This window comes from Symsagittifera roscoffensis, chromosome 8 (assembly GCF_963678635.1).
Source record: "Symsagittifera roscoffensis chromosome 8, txSymRosc1.1, whole genome shotgun sequence".
Classification (NCBI taxonomy): domain Eukaryota; kingdom Metazoa; phylum Xenacoelomorpha; order Acoela; family Convolutidae; genus Symsagittifera; species Symsagittifera roscoffensis.
The window spans coordinates 3,065,590-3,085,014 of NC_087069.1; the positions used below are offsets into that span (position 1 = coordinate 3,065,590).

At 39.9% G+C, this 19,425-nt stretch overlaps 2 protein-coding genes across 3 annotated transcripts in view; both read left to right on the forward strand.

The window, feature by feature from the left end:
- The window catches only part of LOC134853231 (outer dynein arm-docking complex subunit 3-like), a gene marked incomplete in the record, with an annotated part of 44,972 nt that extends 40,842 nt beyond the window's left edge, over nt 1–4,130 (forward strand). Inside the window, 3 exon segments of the mRNA XM_063869199.1 lie at nt 2,136–2,401; nt 2,821–3,000; nt 3,818–4,130. Of these exon segments, the coding sequence (XP_063725269.1) occupies nt 2,136–2,401; nt 2,821–3,000; nt 3,818–3,865 (494 nt within the window).
- Nucleotides 4,131–11,239: 7,109 nt separating this feature from the next.
- LOC134852841 (regulator of G-protein signaling 12-like) lies at nt 11,240–18,903 on the forward strand. Of its 2 annotated transcripts, none has more exons than XM_063868673.1 (2): nt 11,240–12,405; nt 14,036–18,903. In XM_063868673.1, the coding sequence occupies exons 1-2, from the start codon at nt 12,014–12,016 to the stop codon at nt 18,603–18,605; spliced, it is 4,962 nt and encodes a 1,653-aa protein (XP_063724743.1). In that variant the 5' UTR covers nt 11,240–12,013; the 3' UTR covers nt 18,606–18,903. The 2 variants fall into 2 exon arrangements, with proteins under 2 accessions (XP_063724743.1, XP_063724744.1); XM_063868674.1 differs by lacking the exon at nt 11,240–12,405 and adding an exon at nt 13,122–13,735.
- The last annotated feature ends 522 nt before the right edge of the window (nt 18,904–19,425 follow it).

Below are 19,425 nucleotides of genomic sequence, written 5' to 3' on the forward strand. Positions count from 1 at the left end.
ACGGAAACGGAAATGGTATATAATACACCAACTGTTAACCTACATAGTGATTTAGATCAACCAAGGAGTACCATACAAAGCCAGACAAACACTGAGACAACATTCAATATACCAACGGGCACAAGCGACGACCCAATTCGAGTGGATAGCTCTCCGGAGAAGACAGTGGAGACACCAAAAACCCCGATATCTTCAAAACATCGTGTAAGAAGAAACCCAGGCCCCCCGAAATTCTTTGGCGAGAGACGGTTCATCGACCAAGTGACACTCGGTACGGAGACCATTAGTGCAGTAGACTCCGATGACGAACCAATTATTACGTTTTCCGGTGCAAAGAGCCCGAAACAAATTCCTTCATTCTGTACGACGTCTCCCTCGGATTATCTTACACCCATTGACGAGATCCCACGTCATACGATTTTGGTTGCTGAAACCACTCAAGACGAATTCTCAACACCTTCCTCTCAGGCGACAAGGACCGCATGGGTATCGCCACCATTGGCAGAAGGGACCAGTAATACTCAGGATGAAATCGATAGCGACATATCCTCGGGCATCGATACCGATGTAAGAATAGAGGCAGATAATTTCCATACTAGATACAACTCTACGGTCTCAAACTCTGAAAACTTTTAAACTGTGGTAACACGACATGTTACGTATTTGACTTAGCTTTTATCCATTGGATACCCAGAACTTTTTTTTTATTATTTACCTAGTTAGTGAGTTAGTTAGTTTGCTTTAATTGTACAAATGCTACATAACCCCAATTGTGCATATCATTTTGTACATTCAGTGTTGATATCTGTGTAAACCTGTAAGTAGCCTGAATATATTACCATATAATTACCTCCATTGTAATTTTTACTCTCTGTAAAAATCCATTGGTGCTAAATGCGGTTACGTTTTGTTTCTTCTTTGGCCCTGGTGGAGCGAGGGGAGATGGAGTATATGTGTGATATTGGCTACATCGTTGAGCGGGCAGATATTAATTTTTGTGCACTGGGGAATGTTGTGATTCAGTATTTTTAGTATGTTATAACCTTGACCTCTATTATCTAATTACGTACCAGTCAATGTTAACTCTACGAAGTCCAGTGGACTTCGAGTCACGAGTTGCTCTTTTTAGACTACAGTCGGTTTTAATTCAACCAATACTTTTATTCTCTTTTAACTTAGTTAGATATAATAGCTACCAGTGGTACATCTTAACTCTTTATTATTTTAGTGTGTTTTTTTTCTTTGTCCAACTACATCGTACTGTCTGCCTTTGATTAGCGGGTTTATTTCAAACTAATAGCTTTATTCAGGGGCAGATCTAGGATTTTCTCAAAGGGAGGGGCGGATTTTTCGGAAATTTTATCGACCTTTTTTTAGATCGACCAAATTGTTTTTCCGTGCACTCCCAGAACACTATGAAGACCCTTTTTTGACAAAAATTTTGCGCCGCATTCGTCGCAAGTTTAGTTTCGGAGTATGGTAGAACAGTTTTTCTCGATGATTGGACAAAACTGATTTTATCTTTTTTAAAACAAAATAAAAAGGTTTTCATGCTTAAGCAAGATAGCCTCCATTTTCGAAGATTCTTCCAAGATAACCTCAATCTTGCAAGATAACCCTATTTTGCAATAATCTTGCAAGATCTTGCAAGATAACCTCCCTTGATCGAATAGGGTTGTTTTCACTGAAAAGATTTTTACTTTTTTCAATTTAAAAGTTTTTCCAAAAAAGTACATGGCAATGATCGGTTGCTATTTTTTGATTTTAGTTTTTGATTCAACTTTACAAAAAATGCTAAGTTGTTATATAATGATTTTAGCAGGGTTGATCATTTTTTATCGCCAGGGATACTAAAGCTCATTTTTGCCTCTGTGTGTAATTTGGACTTTCAGCTTTCCTTTAAGGAGGTGTAACTGATAAAACCCGACATATGTACATCTGCACACGTGGCTCACAAGTACACGTTCTCAAAATGGTATAAAACGAAAAAGGCAATGATTCTCATTATGGAAAAATCATATCCGATCAGCAGAGCGTTGGCTTGAGAAACAGCCATGCGACTATTGAGGTACTTTTCCGTAGTGTTATTCACTGCAGTATTGTCAGTGAGTGAGTGTGTGTTGTGTGTGTTGTAGGGAGCAAGAGTCAGGAGCCGAAGCAGTCGGCGTCTGTGGAGGAGGAGGACTATGTGCTGGACACTCTCATGGACTGCGAGGACAAACTGCAGAGACTGTTGCAGGACCTGGGGGACAGTGCAGGGGCCACAGCCACAGGGGAGGGAGAGGGCGAGGGCGAGGGGGAGGGGGAGCAGGCAGCAGGAGGGGGAGTGAGGAGGATGGAGCAGCTGGAGAGGGAGATCATGGCACAGCAAACTGCCTCTGGACAGCCGGACTACACTCAGGTACACTCACTACCCCCACTCTGGACAATTGCCCAGTTTCAAACAAGATTTGAGGTGTTCGTGCCATTGTTGTTTGATAAACAGATTACGCTTCAATAAATGTTGCTGTAGAATGAACAGTTTGACCAGTCTTAGATTGTTTTTTTTTCTAAATAAAAACGCAATCTTGAGCAAATTTTTCAAAAAACCATTCAAAGTCGGACCAAGATTTGTAGACGCTCCATTTTGCCCTTCAGTATCATTCCATCATTCTTAGAAATTTTTTACCCGACAGAACTTTAAGTTTTTTGAAAGTTTGAAAGTTCTTACGGTGATTGTGCTGTTCATCCGCTCGCATTTGTTCCGCATGTTCAGTTTTTCAATCAATATTCTTTAGATGAAGTTTGTGTTTGTGTTTGCATTATTTGCATTTTGTTCAGATGGCGGAGGAGAGGCTGCCGCAGTACAACACTAGAGTGGTCATCTCCTCCTCCAACAAAGACGGGGGTGTGGGCAGTGGAGGAGGGGGACTGTACGAGGAGGGGGAGAGTGGGGAGGACGAGGAGTGTCCCAACAGGGAACAGATCAAGAAGAGGAGCGAGGACCTCGTCAACTCAAAGGTAACACAACGCGACACGACACGACACGACACGACACGCGACACGACGTTGCACACTCACCATTACCAGCTCGATCAATCAATATGAACCAATAAATCTCAAACAATTAACAAGGAGAGCCGGTTGCTGTGCATGCAGCACAGAATGTTCCAACCACGTTCATAAAAAATAAATGATTTTGTTTTTCAATTTTTTCTCCAAATTCGAGTTTTTTTGTGGGTGGTATGATGAGAAAACTATACAACACGTATAAATTTAGCGGTTTAGGCAAAATTGACAACAGCTATCTTCAAAAAAAAAAGAAAAAAAAACACGATTTTTTTTGCACAATAATGTTTGAAAGGAAACGCTAAATGAAGCTTCTACAACTAGTTTTTCTTTTAGTAAAGTAAACTTTTTCAGCTGAATTGACTATGAACCCTCAATTTTATATATTCAACGAACGTTACTCGATCGCGCTGCTCGCCCGAACTTAGACCAGAAATCAAAAATTTTAAATAAGTTTTTCTCGACACTAAGAAAAGTTCTCAAAATTTTTCAGTGTCGTCTGAATCATGACTGAAAGGGCTTTTTATGATATATCACTAGACCAATTCCGATGATTACAGCGCTGATTTAAATTATGCGGACTAAAAGCATTAAACAGGAAAATATAAAACTAGTATTTCTCGAATTCAGTTGAGCTTATGTATAAAAAGATGAAGACAAAACTTGCTTAGGATTTCAGCAGGAATAATATGATGTAATTTGTTTTGCAAAATTCGGGCCCCTAAAAACTGTATGTTTTGGTTGCCTTTGATTCTGTTGTTTGTTGCAGACGAAGAGACGCCAGCCGAAGAAGAAGAAGAACGCAGCCAAGAAGTAGGATGGAGGCCACTGTGCTTCATCATCTGCTGCTGGACACACACTTAGCCTCAGAACTGTATGATCATATGATCACAGAGTTACTGACACTAAACCACACTTAAAGAAAGATCAGATGACCAACAGATCTGTTCGAAAACTTTCCCTTACAGTCGCTAATGACCTAATTCATGGCCCAGTGGATTCGAATTATGTCTATTATCTTCAAGTGTTTGTATCTGAAACAGTTGCTACGAAGTTATCCAAATTAAAATGTTACAGCATAACTTTGTTTTTCTGTAACATGAGTTTCAATGGACGACGTGACGACACTTTTGTAGGCGTGGAGTTTTTGTTTCGTTTTTCATCAAAAGTTTTAAAATTAATCATGCTTCATCTTGATTTTTTGCGGGTTGACATTTGATGTCTTTTTCAGCTCAATTCAAACTCATTTGGTAGAAGTGAGGCACACTACGCTTTCCATTGAAAAAAAAACGGTAATGGTCCGAATAAAATGTGAATAGTTTTTGCTTTCGAAAGTAGATTTAGGTTGTAGACTTCCCTTGTGAATGAAAAATGGGATCTTATGACGCAGTTTCTGTAATCTGGGACAACTTAACGAAAAATTTGTCAATTATTACTTATCCTTGTTCCGACTTTCGAAGAAAGTGACAAAATATTTGTGCTCGGGGTTGTTTTTTTCTTCAGACAAACTTTACTAGTTTAACAAGCCTCTAGCCTCTTTTGACGGATTTTCTTAACATCATCTAAGAAATATTGTTGCCTTCAACTCAAATTTAAAATGATTTTTATTGTTCCGACTCTCGATGAAAACGGATAACTTATGCTCGGTGTGTTTTTTTATTCAATAAGTTTTTGCGGATCAAAATAATAGTTTTCAACAAAAACTGATTATATACCATTGAAGGTTTTGACTACTTGAGTTCAAATATAAAAAGTTATTTTACCTCCGATAACTTTTTGTAAAGTTTTGATTGTTTGAAATTTGCCAAATTGGCCATGTTCTGGACTAAATTATGCGCGGTTTGAAAACTTTTTTTCATAATGCTGAGAGCGTAAAGCGAATTTTTTATGCTGAAAATATCGTTTTTGAAAGCGTTTTTTATTCGGTACTTATAAGTGGGGCTAAAGAAATAGCCTGGTGGAGTTTTTGTATGTTTTTTAAAATAAAAAGTTGACGACCAAGTATTTTGAAGTAATTAGAGGGCGTTTCATTGTTGTTGGGGTGCTATTGTTATAGCCTAGATTTATTTTTTATAATTAGTGGTGATACCTCTGGTTGATTTTTTAAAGAAGATAACCTGATATATTTAACTTCTGCGCATTCAAACTGACAACATTTTAAAAAAACTGCGATAAATGAAACTACCGGTTGAACGTAGTTTCAAAAAAAAACAACTCCGTTGAAAGACGACTTTAAAAATTTCAGATATAGTTTCAAAGTTCGTTTGTACATGGTTCAGCAGGGGCGGATCTAGGATTTTCTCGAGGGCGGGGCGGATTTAAAAAAAAAATCGAAAATTTTGACGACCTTTTTTTTTTAGGTCGACCAAATTGATTTTTCGAGTTCTCCCAAAGCACTGTTTTGCCCTGTATAGGCAAATGTTTGAAAAAACAGTCAAAAAAATCGTTTTTGGGCACTTTTTGAAAAATTTTGACAAAAAAGTGCGTTTTTTGGCGCGCGCTCCCCCTCAAAGTTAGTATATATTGGCGCCTAAGGCGCCTTAAGAAAAATTTTAGGGTCGGTCGGCCAAAAATGGATTTCTGAAAAAGTATCAAAGGGGGACCCTTTGGGTCGGCAGGGGGTCGAATCCCTGAGGAGGAGGGCGTCCGCCCCCCCCCCCCCCCGCTCCCCCTCCCTAAATCCGCCCCTGTGGTTCAGTATGGTTTTTTTTCGCATTTTGTGACCGAGATTTCGAAAGCTTGAAAATAGCAGTGATTTTAAATAACCAAGGTTTTTGCACAAAAAAAATTAGTTTGAATACGAACACAAGTAAAAAGAATCAATCTATTATATACACCTATAGTTTATTCTTTAAAAAAATTTGCTTTCAAAAGTTTTCTCTTCCTTCATTTTTATTATATTCATTTGAAATTTGTATGGCTTTTTTTTGTTCAGCCTCATCAATTGATCAGTTTTCTCTTCCATCTAGTAGTGGTCTCTCTGGTTCACAACCCAGTTCAAACGTATCTTTGACATACGAAAGTATAGTTAGGGTGCACAATTCATTGTAAAAAACACCTTTTTAAAAGCAAAATTTATGTTATTTTTATGTTCTTAACTTTCTTCCTATTTTATGGTTCGCTGCTATTAAAAATTTTGATCATCATACCTCTTATGATCTTGTTAACAGTTTTCTTACTTTTCAAAACTTTTATGATAAAAATTTAATTAGACACTTTGATGCAATGAAACTGACACAAATTTTCATGCATTTATTGAGCAAGAAGATTTTTCAAGACTTCGCCCAAACTTTCAGTGCACGTCAAAGTTTCATTTAAATTGCCACATACGAAAAATTTTCAACTTACGACCAACAACTGCAACAATGGACAACTAAAAAAAGAAAGACATCACAAGAGTGGTTGGCAAAGTTTACCACGATAATAAGGCGAAAAAAACTCTAAGGTCAGCCAACTTTGAGAAAACAAATTTAAAGCCACGGCGAGTTTTTTGATTTTTTAAAAACAAAGAGAAGAAAAGTTAATTGCTGAAACAAACCCGCAGTGGCAAGAACTCCGCCAAATTAGACGCTAAAAAAGAGAAAATTTGAAATTGAAAAAAAAAATAGAACAAGAGTCTCTCAGCAAAAACTGGCCGAAAACCTAGATTAGATGTCTGTCAGTCACTTATTTTTTGCAACTTGCAAAAGCTGAAAAATAAATATGGGAAGCGAGAGAAGTGCCAAATTTGACAAAAACTGTCAAGCAGAAAATTGTTGTCGAAGTTGTAAAAAACAATGAAAATTATTTCTTTCTTAGTGGCGAAAACATGCCCGGAAACGCTGGTTTTTGTAGCCGAAGTGTCACTGATGTATGATTCTTCAAGAAAAAAATTCCGACCAGAGTGATGGTGTGGGCAGCAATTTGTCCCCGAGGAGAGAGTTCTGTCCACGTGGTGAAAGCAAAGTCTGTCAACGGTGAACTCTATTTGGGATACTCAAAAAGCATCTATTGGCGGTTATAAAATTAAATTCCTCATCGAAAAATTAATGTGCTCTTCTGGCCGGATTTGATGTCCAGTCACTACTCGAAAGCAGTGATAGAATGGCTGAGAAGCAAAAGTCTTCGTTTTGTGGTTAAAAATGAAAATCCCTCAAATACGCCTCAAGTACGCCCAACTGAAAATATCACGGAAAGTATGACTAGAATCTAAGTGCCAAAAGAGGAGTGCCACAAACTTTTTGAGGGCTACCATTCCGAAAAATGACCAATAATGGTCTAAAAATAATAACCTTTTAAACTCAGAAGACATAAAAGATTTATTTATATATTCTGTTAAAAAATCAACACTGTAGCTTCTTTTAGTTGATGAGTAATTGTGTTTTTAATTTTGTTCAATTTCATTGCATCACCGCTGAAAGTCTTACTTGCATATGCAAATGTGGTACAAATAAGATAAATTTTAGGGAATCTAACAAAAATTAGGTCTATTTTTTGTCCGCTCTGCTTCAGTGTTTTTTATCTGACTTGTTGATTCGAAAAATGCCAAAAATACTTCTTACTCTTTGTGATATTGAGCGAAAGATCTCATCGCAATAAAAACAAAAAACAACTGTGGGCTATGACAAACTCGAAATTATAAAAATTAAACCATCTTAATACATAATGGAATCTCTGAGCCTGTTTTATAAGCTCCGCAAAGTTTTTTAGTTCGAAGAAAATGACAAAATAGTAGTGTTCGTCGTTTTTTCCAGCACACATTTTTCAAGTTTTTGAGTGAAAAACTTTGACAGTATTTCTTACATCATTCGGAAAGATTTGTTGTCTTAAGCTCAAACTTAAAAAGACATTTTACCTATTTTTTTTCTGTGAATTTACGGGGGCTTAAAGATTGCCAATTTGGTCAATTTAGGACAATTCACGCCCAATTTATTTCGTACTTTAACGCGTAAGCGGAGAACTAATATGTCTTAGAAATTGTTTCAAATTGAATTGGGGCATGCAATTTCGTCTATTTAAAACTTCGTCATAAGCGATGGACGGTTTTCAAAAAAAAATTATACTTTTTTTCATTTTGCGAGATGTTTATCGATTTTTTCAAGAAAATGCTACTCCACAGACCTTAAAAGGCAGTCAGAAAATTTAGGGTTTTTTCCTGGTATGAGCAGTTTTGTTTTAGTTTTAATTATCTTGATGGAACAAATCCTGCAAACATGTGCGTTGACTCGTGGGGTACGACTCGCTCATTAGAGTAACTTCAGATTAGATCTGTTTGTTATGCTGTCCAAATTTTGTCCGGATAGTTAAGAGCATACATTTAGACCAATACTGATCTTAGTTTCTCAAAAGACCGTAGCAAATACTGGAAAAACGATTAGTTTGGATCAACGTTCTTTGGTATTTTCTATAAATGGTCTGACTGCAAACATCAAGAATTTGCAATAATAAAATTATAATAATTATTGTAATTTTCCACGAAGTACAAAAAATTTTGCAATCATATTCTGTACAAAAAATCTAAGGCTTCAAGCGTTAACTTAAATGAAACTCCGATCGGGTTGAACGTGGTTTCATTGATCATACTAGTCATGCTTAATCTTGATTTTTCGCGGGTTGACATTTGATGTCAATTTAAACTCATTTGGTGAAAGTGAGGCACACTACGCTTTCCAATGAAAAAAACGGTAATGATACCAAAAAAAGGTGATTGGTTTTTGGTTTCGAAAGTAGATTTTGCTTTCCTAAAGCTAAAGTGAACGATAAAAGCTATTATATGACGCAGGTTGTACAATCTGGGGTAATTTAACAAAAGTTTGTCAATTATTACATATTTTTTTGTTCCGGCTTTCGAAAAAAAAGTTGTCCTCGGGTGTTTTTTTCAGACAAATGCGAATTTTAAATTATCTTTTTTTGACGAAAATTTTTTTATATCATTTAAAAAGTATTGTTGCCCTGAACTCATGTTTAAATTGATGTTGATTGTTCCGACTTTGAAAAAAAGGGACTATTTAAGCACGGTGCGGTTTTTTTTTTCAGTCAAATTTCGGCGATCGAAATAATAGTTTTCAACAAAAACTTATTATATCCCATTGAAGATATTGACTTCTTGAGTTCAAATACAAAAAAAAAGTTTTACCTCTGATTATTTTTTTCTAAAGCTCTGGGGGTTTGAAAATTGCCAAATTGGCCATTTTCTTGGTTAAATTATGCGCGGTTTGAAGAATTTATTCATAATGCTGAGATTAAAAAGTGAATTATTTATACGTGGAGAATTATCCCGCTTAAGAAAATTGTTCCAAGTTGAATTGAGGCTAGCTAGTTGGTCGTATTAATTTCTTAAGACTCTAATTTTCACCCTTGAGTTATGATATTGTTCAAAAGTTTTAGTTCTTTAGTTCTTTCTCAAAAACTATTAGATATGGTGGGGGCAGTCAGAAATTTCATAGCTTTGCCCTGATATACGGGCATTCTTATTGCTCTGATTTTCGAAGAAAGTGCGGAATATTTATGCTTGATGTGGTTTTTTTTTCAGTCAATTTTCGACTTACTTACTATACGTTTTCGACGGAATTTTTTCAACCATCTGAGAAATAATGTTATCTTAAGCTCAAATTAAAAAAAATTACCTGTGATCATTTTTTGTAAAGTTACGGACGTTTGAAAGTTGCTAATTTTGCCAATTCGGGATAATTAAAGTGCGATATATTATGTAATTATATTATGCTTATGAAGCAAATTAACGCGATCCAAATTGAATTGAGGCCCGCAATTTAATCCGATTATCACAATACGAGACGCTAAACACACCCTTAGTTTTTCTACACAGCGCGTGTGGGAGATAAAATGAAGAAAAAATGAGAAAAAAAAGAAACTTTCATTTATTTAACAAAAAAAAACTTTTTATTTTGCTTAAGTGCAGTCGGAACATTCAAGGCTTTGCCCTGATATACAAGCAGTCTTGCTTGTATATAGCGATGTATTAAATAGACCAAATAGCAAGCCATAATTTAAATTGGAAGGATTACTAAGACGGATTAAATCTCCGCTAACGAGTTATAAGCATGAAATATATCGCGGGTTGATTGTACCAAATTGGCAATCTTTAACAACGCTTAACATTACAAAGAAAGATCACAGGTGAAATATAATTTTTTTTAATTTGAGCTTAGATCAACAATACCTTTCGAATGATATAAAATATCGTCAAAAATACTTGAAAGATTTGTTTCTACAATTAGATGGTTTTTGATTTAGGTTGAGTATGGTAAGAGATTTTCATAGCTGCAACTCAATTTTGAAAAATTGTCTGTCGTCTGCTCTCATTGATCCTTAAATTGTCAATGTAATTGAGCTCAAGTGATTGCCTTCCAGTTTTTTCTCACTTGACTTTTGTCGAAAGATCTGAAAAAACTATTCAAATGTTGTTTTGAGACAGTCTAGACAACATTCATAAAAAAAGATATTTAGTTAATCGACCTTTTTTAATCAATGAATTCCTTTCTTGACGTATTATGTTTCGGGTCTAAAAAGTTTAAGTAGATAGATATACTAATTGTCATCACTAATTAATAACTGATATCATTCTATCTGTGGCTGTCTGATTCCGATAAATTAGACGGCCTATCTAAGTACAACAGATACATGCACGTGCAATTAGTCGCATATATCCACTAGATGTACATTTTGAATGGACTGCTCTGAATTGAAATAAATGTCTATGTCCTAATTCCACCAGCTACATGCCAGACATCAATTAGAACGGACAAGCTCAGCAGTTAATTGAATTAATTAGGTTGTTTGCTTCAAACCAGATAGTGTACAAATACCAACTACACTTCAATGGGTCCAATTAGTTTCCATGTCAGGTCCTTAATTGAGACAGGCCTTGCGTTGTTTTTCCAGTTGGTTCCAATAAAGGGTCTGTTCGAACTTCCAAGTCCCCTTTTTTTTTTTACAGAATAACAACAAACGGATCTACCATATGTTGTCGCATGGTACAATACAATGCAATCCTGTTTATTTTGAATCAACTTAAACTGATAAAGACATTTGGATTAACTCTAATGCAATCGGGAATGTTTTGGTCTTGTTTTTTGATTCTTCTCAAATCCTCCTTTATTTGTGTTTGCTCTGTGTCCTACTGAGTAGGAGCTGCATGTGTTGAGTTGTTGATCTGGGACTTAATCCAACTCACCCCAAACCTAATCCCCAGAGTTGTTTGGAGGCCCAATGGGATTGCATTGTTGGTGCTAAAAACAACCCCTTTCACATTGTGGCCGCACAGAGAGACTGCCTATAAAACACTGTGCTCCTGGGGATACCTTTCATTCTGCAACAATTCCAATTAGACAATGAGCATATATTGAAAAATCAATCATTCCATTGGCAAATAGTTGGACAGAATTAATCCCAACTTGTTTTCATTCTGTTCCATTTGTATTTATTTCTTTCCCTACAATCACTTGTTTACTCACCGTACTGCCAAGATAGGAATATTATTTCTCAACATCACAAATAGGGACAAGTGATATCATTAAGTAGTAGACTAAAGTATAGCACCCTGTTGGGTCAAAAAGTGAAGCTCTGATATATGAGCAGTAACCCATAACAGGCCACACTAATTGGCACTCACAAGAATCCAGTTCGGCATATACAGCCAGCAATCTTGCCTTATCTTCCCACTTCAAAGACCTTCCTTATTTCGACGTATCCTTGCATCTTTCCAATTCCTCCCTTATAGCTGTCAAATTTACATTCAAGTATTCCGTAATCCAACATTTTTCAAAACGAGAACATCATTTTTGTTAGATCATAACTGCTTTAATTCACTACGCCAGATAGTCTACTTTAGCTGCGCGTCCTCATAAGCGTTGTTTTAACTATTGTCTAACTCTGAGTTGTGAGCTAACTGTTGTCATAATTTTTGATTAGGGTCCAAATACTTATATTTGAGTGAGTTCTTTGGGCTGCTATCCTATATTGTGCCATGAGTAGTAATTTTCCTGCAGCAGAAGCAGCAGCAGCAGAAGTTACCTCGGATGAGTGTGAAAGCATTCTCCCAATCATCACAGCCCTACCTTCTTCTCCTTCTTCTTCTTCGGAATCTCTCCTAGCCTCCAAGGGTTCTCCTACTGCAGCTGATTCACTTCCCCCGTCCACAGTAGCTGCAGTAGAGAGTAGCAACATCACTTACTACGTCCACCCCCACCCCCACCCCCACACAGTATCTGAGCAGACGGGGGGACAGGAAGAGGGAAGGGGCTGTGGGGGGAAGCAGTCAGAGATCAACTGTTCAACAGCACCACTCATCTGCCTCTACGGTGGAAAAGAAACAACAGAATCTACAGCCGACCATCACCTCACCACCTTCCTTATAAGGTAATTAAACTCATTTCGAGACACTCCTGCACAAAAACATAGTCTGTATTTCACACACGCATCTTCCAATCAACTCTTTCAGAACTTTCATGTTGTTCCCCCACCCAAAAAAGTGATGAAAAATAAAAATAAAATTTTTTGGACAACACTGATCGATATGTCTACGAAACAACAGGCTGATATCCAGCCTTGAATAAGTTCGGAAAACCAGAAAATTTGCTATTTCGGGAAAACCACAAAATTTGCAATATTAGCCAATCAGATTCGATTGCATAAATTTTTGCTCAATTTCATCATTTAAGGGGGAGTTGTCCAAAATTCTTGGGTCTGCCCTTTCTTGGTTCATTATTTCGGCTTGAAGCAAGTACGCCTTCAAAATCGAGTGTCTCTTCACTAAATACCTTGTGTTCTAAAAGCCACACTCTCTGTTGTTCAATTACGACAATCCAAACCATTCTCAATCTTACAATGGAGGAGGGTGGAGGGGGGTCATATATTATAATTAAGCTTTCGATACAACAATAATTTAACAGCATCTGAAAGCGACAGTTAACGATCAGCTGCTGCTGTTTTTGGGGCTGCTTTTTTCAGCTTTATCTCGAGCCGCCGCAAGTGAAAAAAAAAAGTCGCCGCTCTCTCAGCGGAGTCAAAAAGCCAAATAATTCACGAGCTCAAAATTCGATCTAAAATTGGAACAGAGTTGAGAAACAGTTCATTTGTCAATTAAGTCAGCACAGCTTCAAAACACAGTGAAAAGCAAATATGATTTTTTTCAGTCGAGTACATATTTAAAAATGGTCTACTTTTGGCTCCTCTGGTGTGTATATAAAGTAATGGTTTTGACCGATCGGATCAGAAACCAGAAGCAGGCTGCACTCACATGCTATTCATCAGTTATTTTTATAAGACAAGATTAGATGCGTGATTGGATTTACCAAGTCTCACAAGAATGTTCATTCATTTTACAATCACGTTTATACCACTTATTAACAATTACTTGTTTTAGCCACAACAATTCACTTCAATTCAAAAGGCAGAACATGCAGTTTTTTTCATTTGCATGGTTGTTTTGTACAATTTTTGTGAAAAATTCGTAAACCTCAAATTTATATTTGTTGATAAATTGCGGTTTTGTTTAATAAGAGATTGCAGATAGACTTAGTTTGCTATTAAACACTGGTGAGATTATTTTTGCGTCTTAAATGAGTTTGCGTCGTCTTGCCATTAATTAGTTATGAGTTATAATCCCGATTGTGACTGATTTATTGGAGTTGGAGACATGTCACAGCAGCGAGAGACTCTTAATCACATGAGCACTCAAATAGACCAGGTGTGAGAAACAGACTGGACTAATATCCTTTTTAAGAGGGGAATGGAGCTGCTTTTTAATCCCCGCCCCAGACACGCACAACAAAACATAGGCGTGAATAATAATGGAACATAATCGGGGGATTAAATTAATTGAACCTTTAAATGAACCACTACCTAGTCAACTTCAACTTCTAGTGCATTATAACACTTTTCAATATCAAATTTGCTGTTACACTTCAAACATTATTTTTATCAACTAAATTGTATATAAAAAAATCCTTTTGATTATTAATTTAATTTGTGTATTTATGCATTGAAGGAAGCAGGCCACACAAGAAGTGAGTTGTTCCATTCGAAAATCGAGGAAGAGGAAATATTGTTTGGAGGGAACGATGGACTTTGAGAACGCAGAGTCATACGCGCCCAACAAGTCCATCCAGCAACAACAACATCAACAACAACAACAACAGCAACAACAACAGTCAATCACGGCATCTTCAGCAGCAGAGTTCTCCTCTACACAGACGTTGCTGCCCCCCAATGTGCAGATTAAGAGGAAGAAGAGACCCAACTTCAGTGGCCTCCGCACCATCCAGGTCCACAGGGGTCCCAAGGGGTTCGGGTTCACCCTGTGTGGCAACGCGCCCTGTTGTCTGGACTGTGTGGTCAAAGGGTCCCAAGCGGAGGCAGCGGGACTCTCCGCCGGCCAGTACATCATGACCATCAACGGGGAGAATGTTTCCACGTCCTCGATAGAACAGGTGATTCAACTCATCATGAGCTGCAGGGGCACGTTGACTCTGAATGTGGCACGTGACGAGGACGACGACTCAGTTGTGAGTCAGGCGAATGTGCGAGTGAAGCCAAGGTCACGCCCGAGGTCATCACTCATGTCCAATCTACCCCAAACACAAACCACAGAGAGCCATGCAGGGCAAAACCCTGCCCAGAGTACTAAACAACTCGACCAAAGCCCAATTGAGCGGGCAACTGCGGAGATTCTGCAGACAGACGCGTTCAACTCCTTCTTCAATTCTGGAAGCATGGAGTCGAGTGCTGGCACGTCTGAGAGGAGTCAGAAGAACTCGCTCTCTTCCCTCCCCTCCTCTCTGAACGGCCATGCCAACAGTGGCACTAGTGGGGGAGGCACCATGAGCAGCTTCGAGTCCCTGGAGGCCCCTGGGAAATCAACGACCTCTGTGTCCACAGCCAGAACCCAAAACAACCTGCAAAGCGAGACCAGAAAGACTTCGCAGACTTCACTGCAAGCAAACTGGGAGCGGGATGTGCCAGTGAACGGGGAGAGTAAGTCATCGCTGAAAAATCTGAACAACAGCGACGACATCTGTTCAGCCGCGGAGACGGGCAGATTTTACGCAGTGGTGGGGTACATCGGCACCATAGACATCCCCCCACAGCTACAAGGTCATCAGCCTTCAATGCTCGCCTTCCTTCAGAGTTCAATTGGGAAGATGCAGTCGGAGCAGAAGACGACTTTCATGTTACTGTTGGAAATCGGCGAGAAACACGTTCGGCTAATCAACGCGAAGAACGTGACTGTTACCTGTATCGAGCTGGACGCAGTTCTCTGCTGCTTTGGGACTGCAGGTGAGACCAAACACTGCTTCGCCATTCTGGCCCAGACCAGCCCCAGTCCCCTCCACTCACCTGCCGGATCCTCGAACCAGTCCACCGGCACACCACTCATTTCTTGCATGCTACTCAGTGTCGACCCACAAATTGCACAGCATTCCGTGCACTTGAAAGCGGCAAAGAAGTTCACCATAGCCTGCAGTCGCATAACCAGTTCACTCTGCAAGGAGTTCCCCCTAAACTGCGGAGAAATAGTGAACAGGATCCAGGCAAAAGTATCCTCCAATCCTGCCAAGAATTATTTATCCGAGCTAAATCCGAACAAAGCAGAAACATTTTGTCGCACAACATCTGGCAACAGGAACAGTGCCGTTGTAGCGTGTACAGACAAAGCGTGTGAGATTTGTGCCGGGCACACAATGACATTGAACAGTAATGCATTCAGTGTTATGAAACAGAACCCACGGTCAGTTCTGAACCACTCTGTGAAGCAACAAATAATTAGAGCCCAGACCCCAGTTGAGGTGGTAGCCACTGTAGCCCCCAACCAACCACGACAAAGTGCACAGCCGTTCTCTTCACTCGAGACCCCCACCCACAGACAATCGGAGCATCGCACTTCCACTCTGCCGCCCTCAACCGGAATGACCTCCAAGTCTCAACATGTTCACGATTTTGTCTACGGGGCAACCACGTCATCGCATAGATGCCCTTCGGAAGTTGAAGAGGTAGACAGAGGTCAAAGCCTGCAGAGTGGGGGTGGGGGATACTGGCCCAGAATAGGATCGTGGGCTGCCAGTTTCGACAATCTGCTACAGGACCCTATTGGCGTGGAAATATTCAGCCAGTTCCTGAAGAAAGAGTTCGCCGAGGAAAACATTATTTTCTACCAGTACTGCCAGCAGTTCAAAAGATTGACAGACACATTCCAAATGAACGAGTTGGCAATGCGGATATTCAACCAGCACCTGACCACCGGATGTCCCCATCCAGTGAATGTAGACAACCAAGTGTTGATGAGTGTGTGTGAGAAACTGTCCAGTAATATGATCACGAAGGATCTGTTCGATGATGCGCAGCTGCAGATCTACAAACTGATGAAGTTCGACCCCTACTCCAGATTCCTCAAGTCAGAGGCTTACATCAACTGTGTCAAAACAGGGAATCCATTTGCACAGGGCAAAGCAGCAGTAGCAGCAGTCGTGGAGCCCAAAAAACTGATCACAGCGGGCAACCAGAGTATGGCATCCAGCGATGCAACCAGCGAGGACTCCAACCAACCGGACAACAAAAAGCATAATAATTTGTTCCAAAGCAAAAAGTCAATTCTTCCCTGGAAAAGGAAGCCGAAGTTATCGAGCAATGACATGTCGTCGGACTCCTCGATGAAGTCGCTTGAAAAATCCAAAGGAATATCCCAGTCGTCGGACTCGTTGCTCCTCTCTGTTCCCAGCTCGACCACCCTCGAGTGCCAGACCCAGTGCAGAGTGTACCTTCCCAATGGATGTCACGTGACCATGGACTGTGCACGGAGAGAGTCGGTGGGCTCTGCAGTGGCTGCACTCTGCAACGACTACAACCTCAAGATGAAGTGTCTGGAAATAGTGGACGGGGAACACAAGGCGATCAACACGGGAGAGACGATTGCCAACTACGGAGGACGAGAGATTTACCTGGAGCGAAGAGTCTATTTCCGAGTGGAGTTGCCGAGCAGCCAGAACATTGGGGTGAAGTCCAAACCGAACATCTCCATCAAAGACGTGTTCCAACCACTGTTGGTCAAGTACTGTCTATCTCTCAACAATCTAGTGTTGCGTCTTCACGATTCCTCCAGTCCTCTCAACCTACAACTGGCAGTGGCAGTTCTAGACTCGAAGAAAGTGGTCGCTGAAACAATCGAACAATACACGCTGCACACTTCTGAGAAAGAGAACCGATACCAACAGGCGCCCACCCAATTGCAGCAGATGGGACATCAGCGTCGGACAGAACCCAGACAATCGCAAATGAGAAGACAGTCAGACCAACCAGCCAACATCATGAGTCATCATCAACTGTATCAGAATCAAGGTCAAGTTCAGGGCAATCAAATCACTGGGCATAACTCCAGACAGCACTCACAGGGTCCCAAAGTGTGCAGAAATCTAGGCTCAAATAGCCAAGGAAGACCACAAGCTGCTGTTGCGCCATCCCAGAGAACTATAAGGCCATCAAACGAGGAGCACAACGTATACTCCAGCCACGAAACAGACGGGCATCACCACAACCACGAAACAACTTCGATGTCAAACCAGACTGACTTGAACCCCGAGCATGGACACTTGTTTGGACTGCTGGCAAAAGTTCAGGGATCGAGAATGGACAACCAGCGGGGAATCATGAGTGTGTCCAAACTGGAAATGCCATCATTCCTGGAACCAAAACAGTCCGCTGTTCCCATTCTGCACTCAACTCCAGAGAAGTACGGCAGCTGCTGTCCCTCCGCTTCCTGTCTGCACTTGTTGCACGAGACACCGCTCCAAAGTACAATGATCTACCCGCCTCAGAAGGAACAGCAGGGGGGAGGGGGAGGAGTGAACAGGAAACCGCCGAGTGGAAAACATAGGAGGGGGAGCAACTTCTCAGACCAGAGACGCCCTCTAGTTGACTCCCAGATGGTGGATGGAATGAGCAGACAAAATCCCAGATCGCTGTCCAAAATGATCACTCCCATTCCAGGCCACATGGATAACTACTACTACATCTCTGATGACTCTGCCTTCGATATAAACCCATCACAGCTTCCTTCCCCCAGTTCACAAATGTACCCTATGTCTTCAGCGGTGCCTACCAATTCCGAGGTCATCAGTCGGAGTCCACTAGACACATTCACCTCCTCAGTCTACGAAGAGGACATCTACCAAGACAACAGAATGAGGAGACCGAACACGACCAAAGTGAGCAGCATGACCAGGTCCAACAGCACGGACTGGCTGGAAAAGAGCAGCGGCAGCTACGAGTGCAGAAGAGGAGCCGCAGACTACCCAGACCACTTCGCTGCCGGCGGACAGTCCTCTCTGTATCCCTCGGGCCCAGAAGCCAGCACTTTCTCGTCCAGCACCAGCAACCAAAGACAAGCCAGCAACCTGCACTATCCTTCCACAGCCAGCAACCAGTCTTGGCAGTCCAATCCGGTCGAGGTGGCACCATATAACATAGATGACCGCCAGGGGATGAACTCACAGCGAACAGACCATCTCATGAATGACCAGCAGCACAGTTTGGTGGCACAGCCGCCTAAAATATATCACGTGTGAGCGAGTGTGGAACAAAAAGTAGCAGCTGCTCTGCAAATGACCAGAAAAAGTAAAAGCGCGTTCGCGAACATATGGACTAATAAAACTTAAAGTCAATTAAAGTTTAATTTATTCTACAGAACTAAGCTTAAAATTTAAATTGTGCAGTATATTTTTTTGTTTCAGTGTTATAAGTGGTTCCTGCTTCATCTCTCAAATCTACTAAAAAATTTTCTGTTGAAAAGTGGGATTCCTGCAGCAAAAATACTTGCACTTTGTACATTTGCGATATTTTGATAGTAGATTCTTCTTCAGTTTGTTTCAGCCCAAAACTTGCGATTAAAATTAATTTTTGATCTGAACTATTTCTTTCAAATTATTTGAAAAAATAAAAAAGACAAAAACCGGAACATTTAAAACAGTACATGAAAAAATCATTTTAAAGAGCTTTTGTAATCCCAGGTTCAGATTATTACCAAAAAAGCCAAATTGATGGGTTCCTCTATTTGACTAGTTTTGCAATGTATTTTCAAAAAAATTTTGAGTTCGACTGTTTGATTTCAGTTTCGTTTTGTTCTCGAAAGTTGTTGAACAAAAGAAAACTTCAGAAATAATTAATGAGATCAAAATCACCGAGTTTTTCTCATACAAAACTATTTGATGAACTAGTTGATTTATAATGGTGGGATGTCGAAAACTCGTGTTGGGAACAAAAGTTAATTCACAGAAAAAAGAATCATTCGGAAAAAATTCTCCCTTCAAATCTTGACTTCTACAGTTCATAATAATCAAAACACAAGTTATTTCAGCACCGATATTAAGCATGTGATCGAGTTCACAT

Bases quoted from the DNA above. Each gene is read 5' to 3' on its own strand.
- LOC134852841 (XM_063868673.1), top strand. From the start codon at position 12,014: ATGAGTAGTAATTTTCCTGCAGCAGAAGCAGCAGCAGCAGAAGTTACC. The intron at 12,406-14,035 runs GTAATTAAACTC...TATGCATTGAAG, and splicing joins CTCACCACCTTCCTTATAAG to GAAGCAGGCCACACAAGAAG.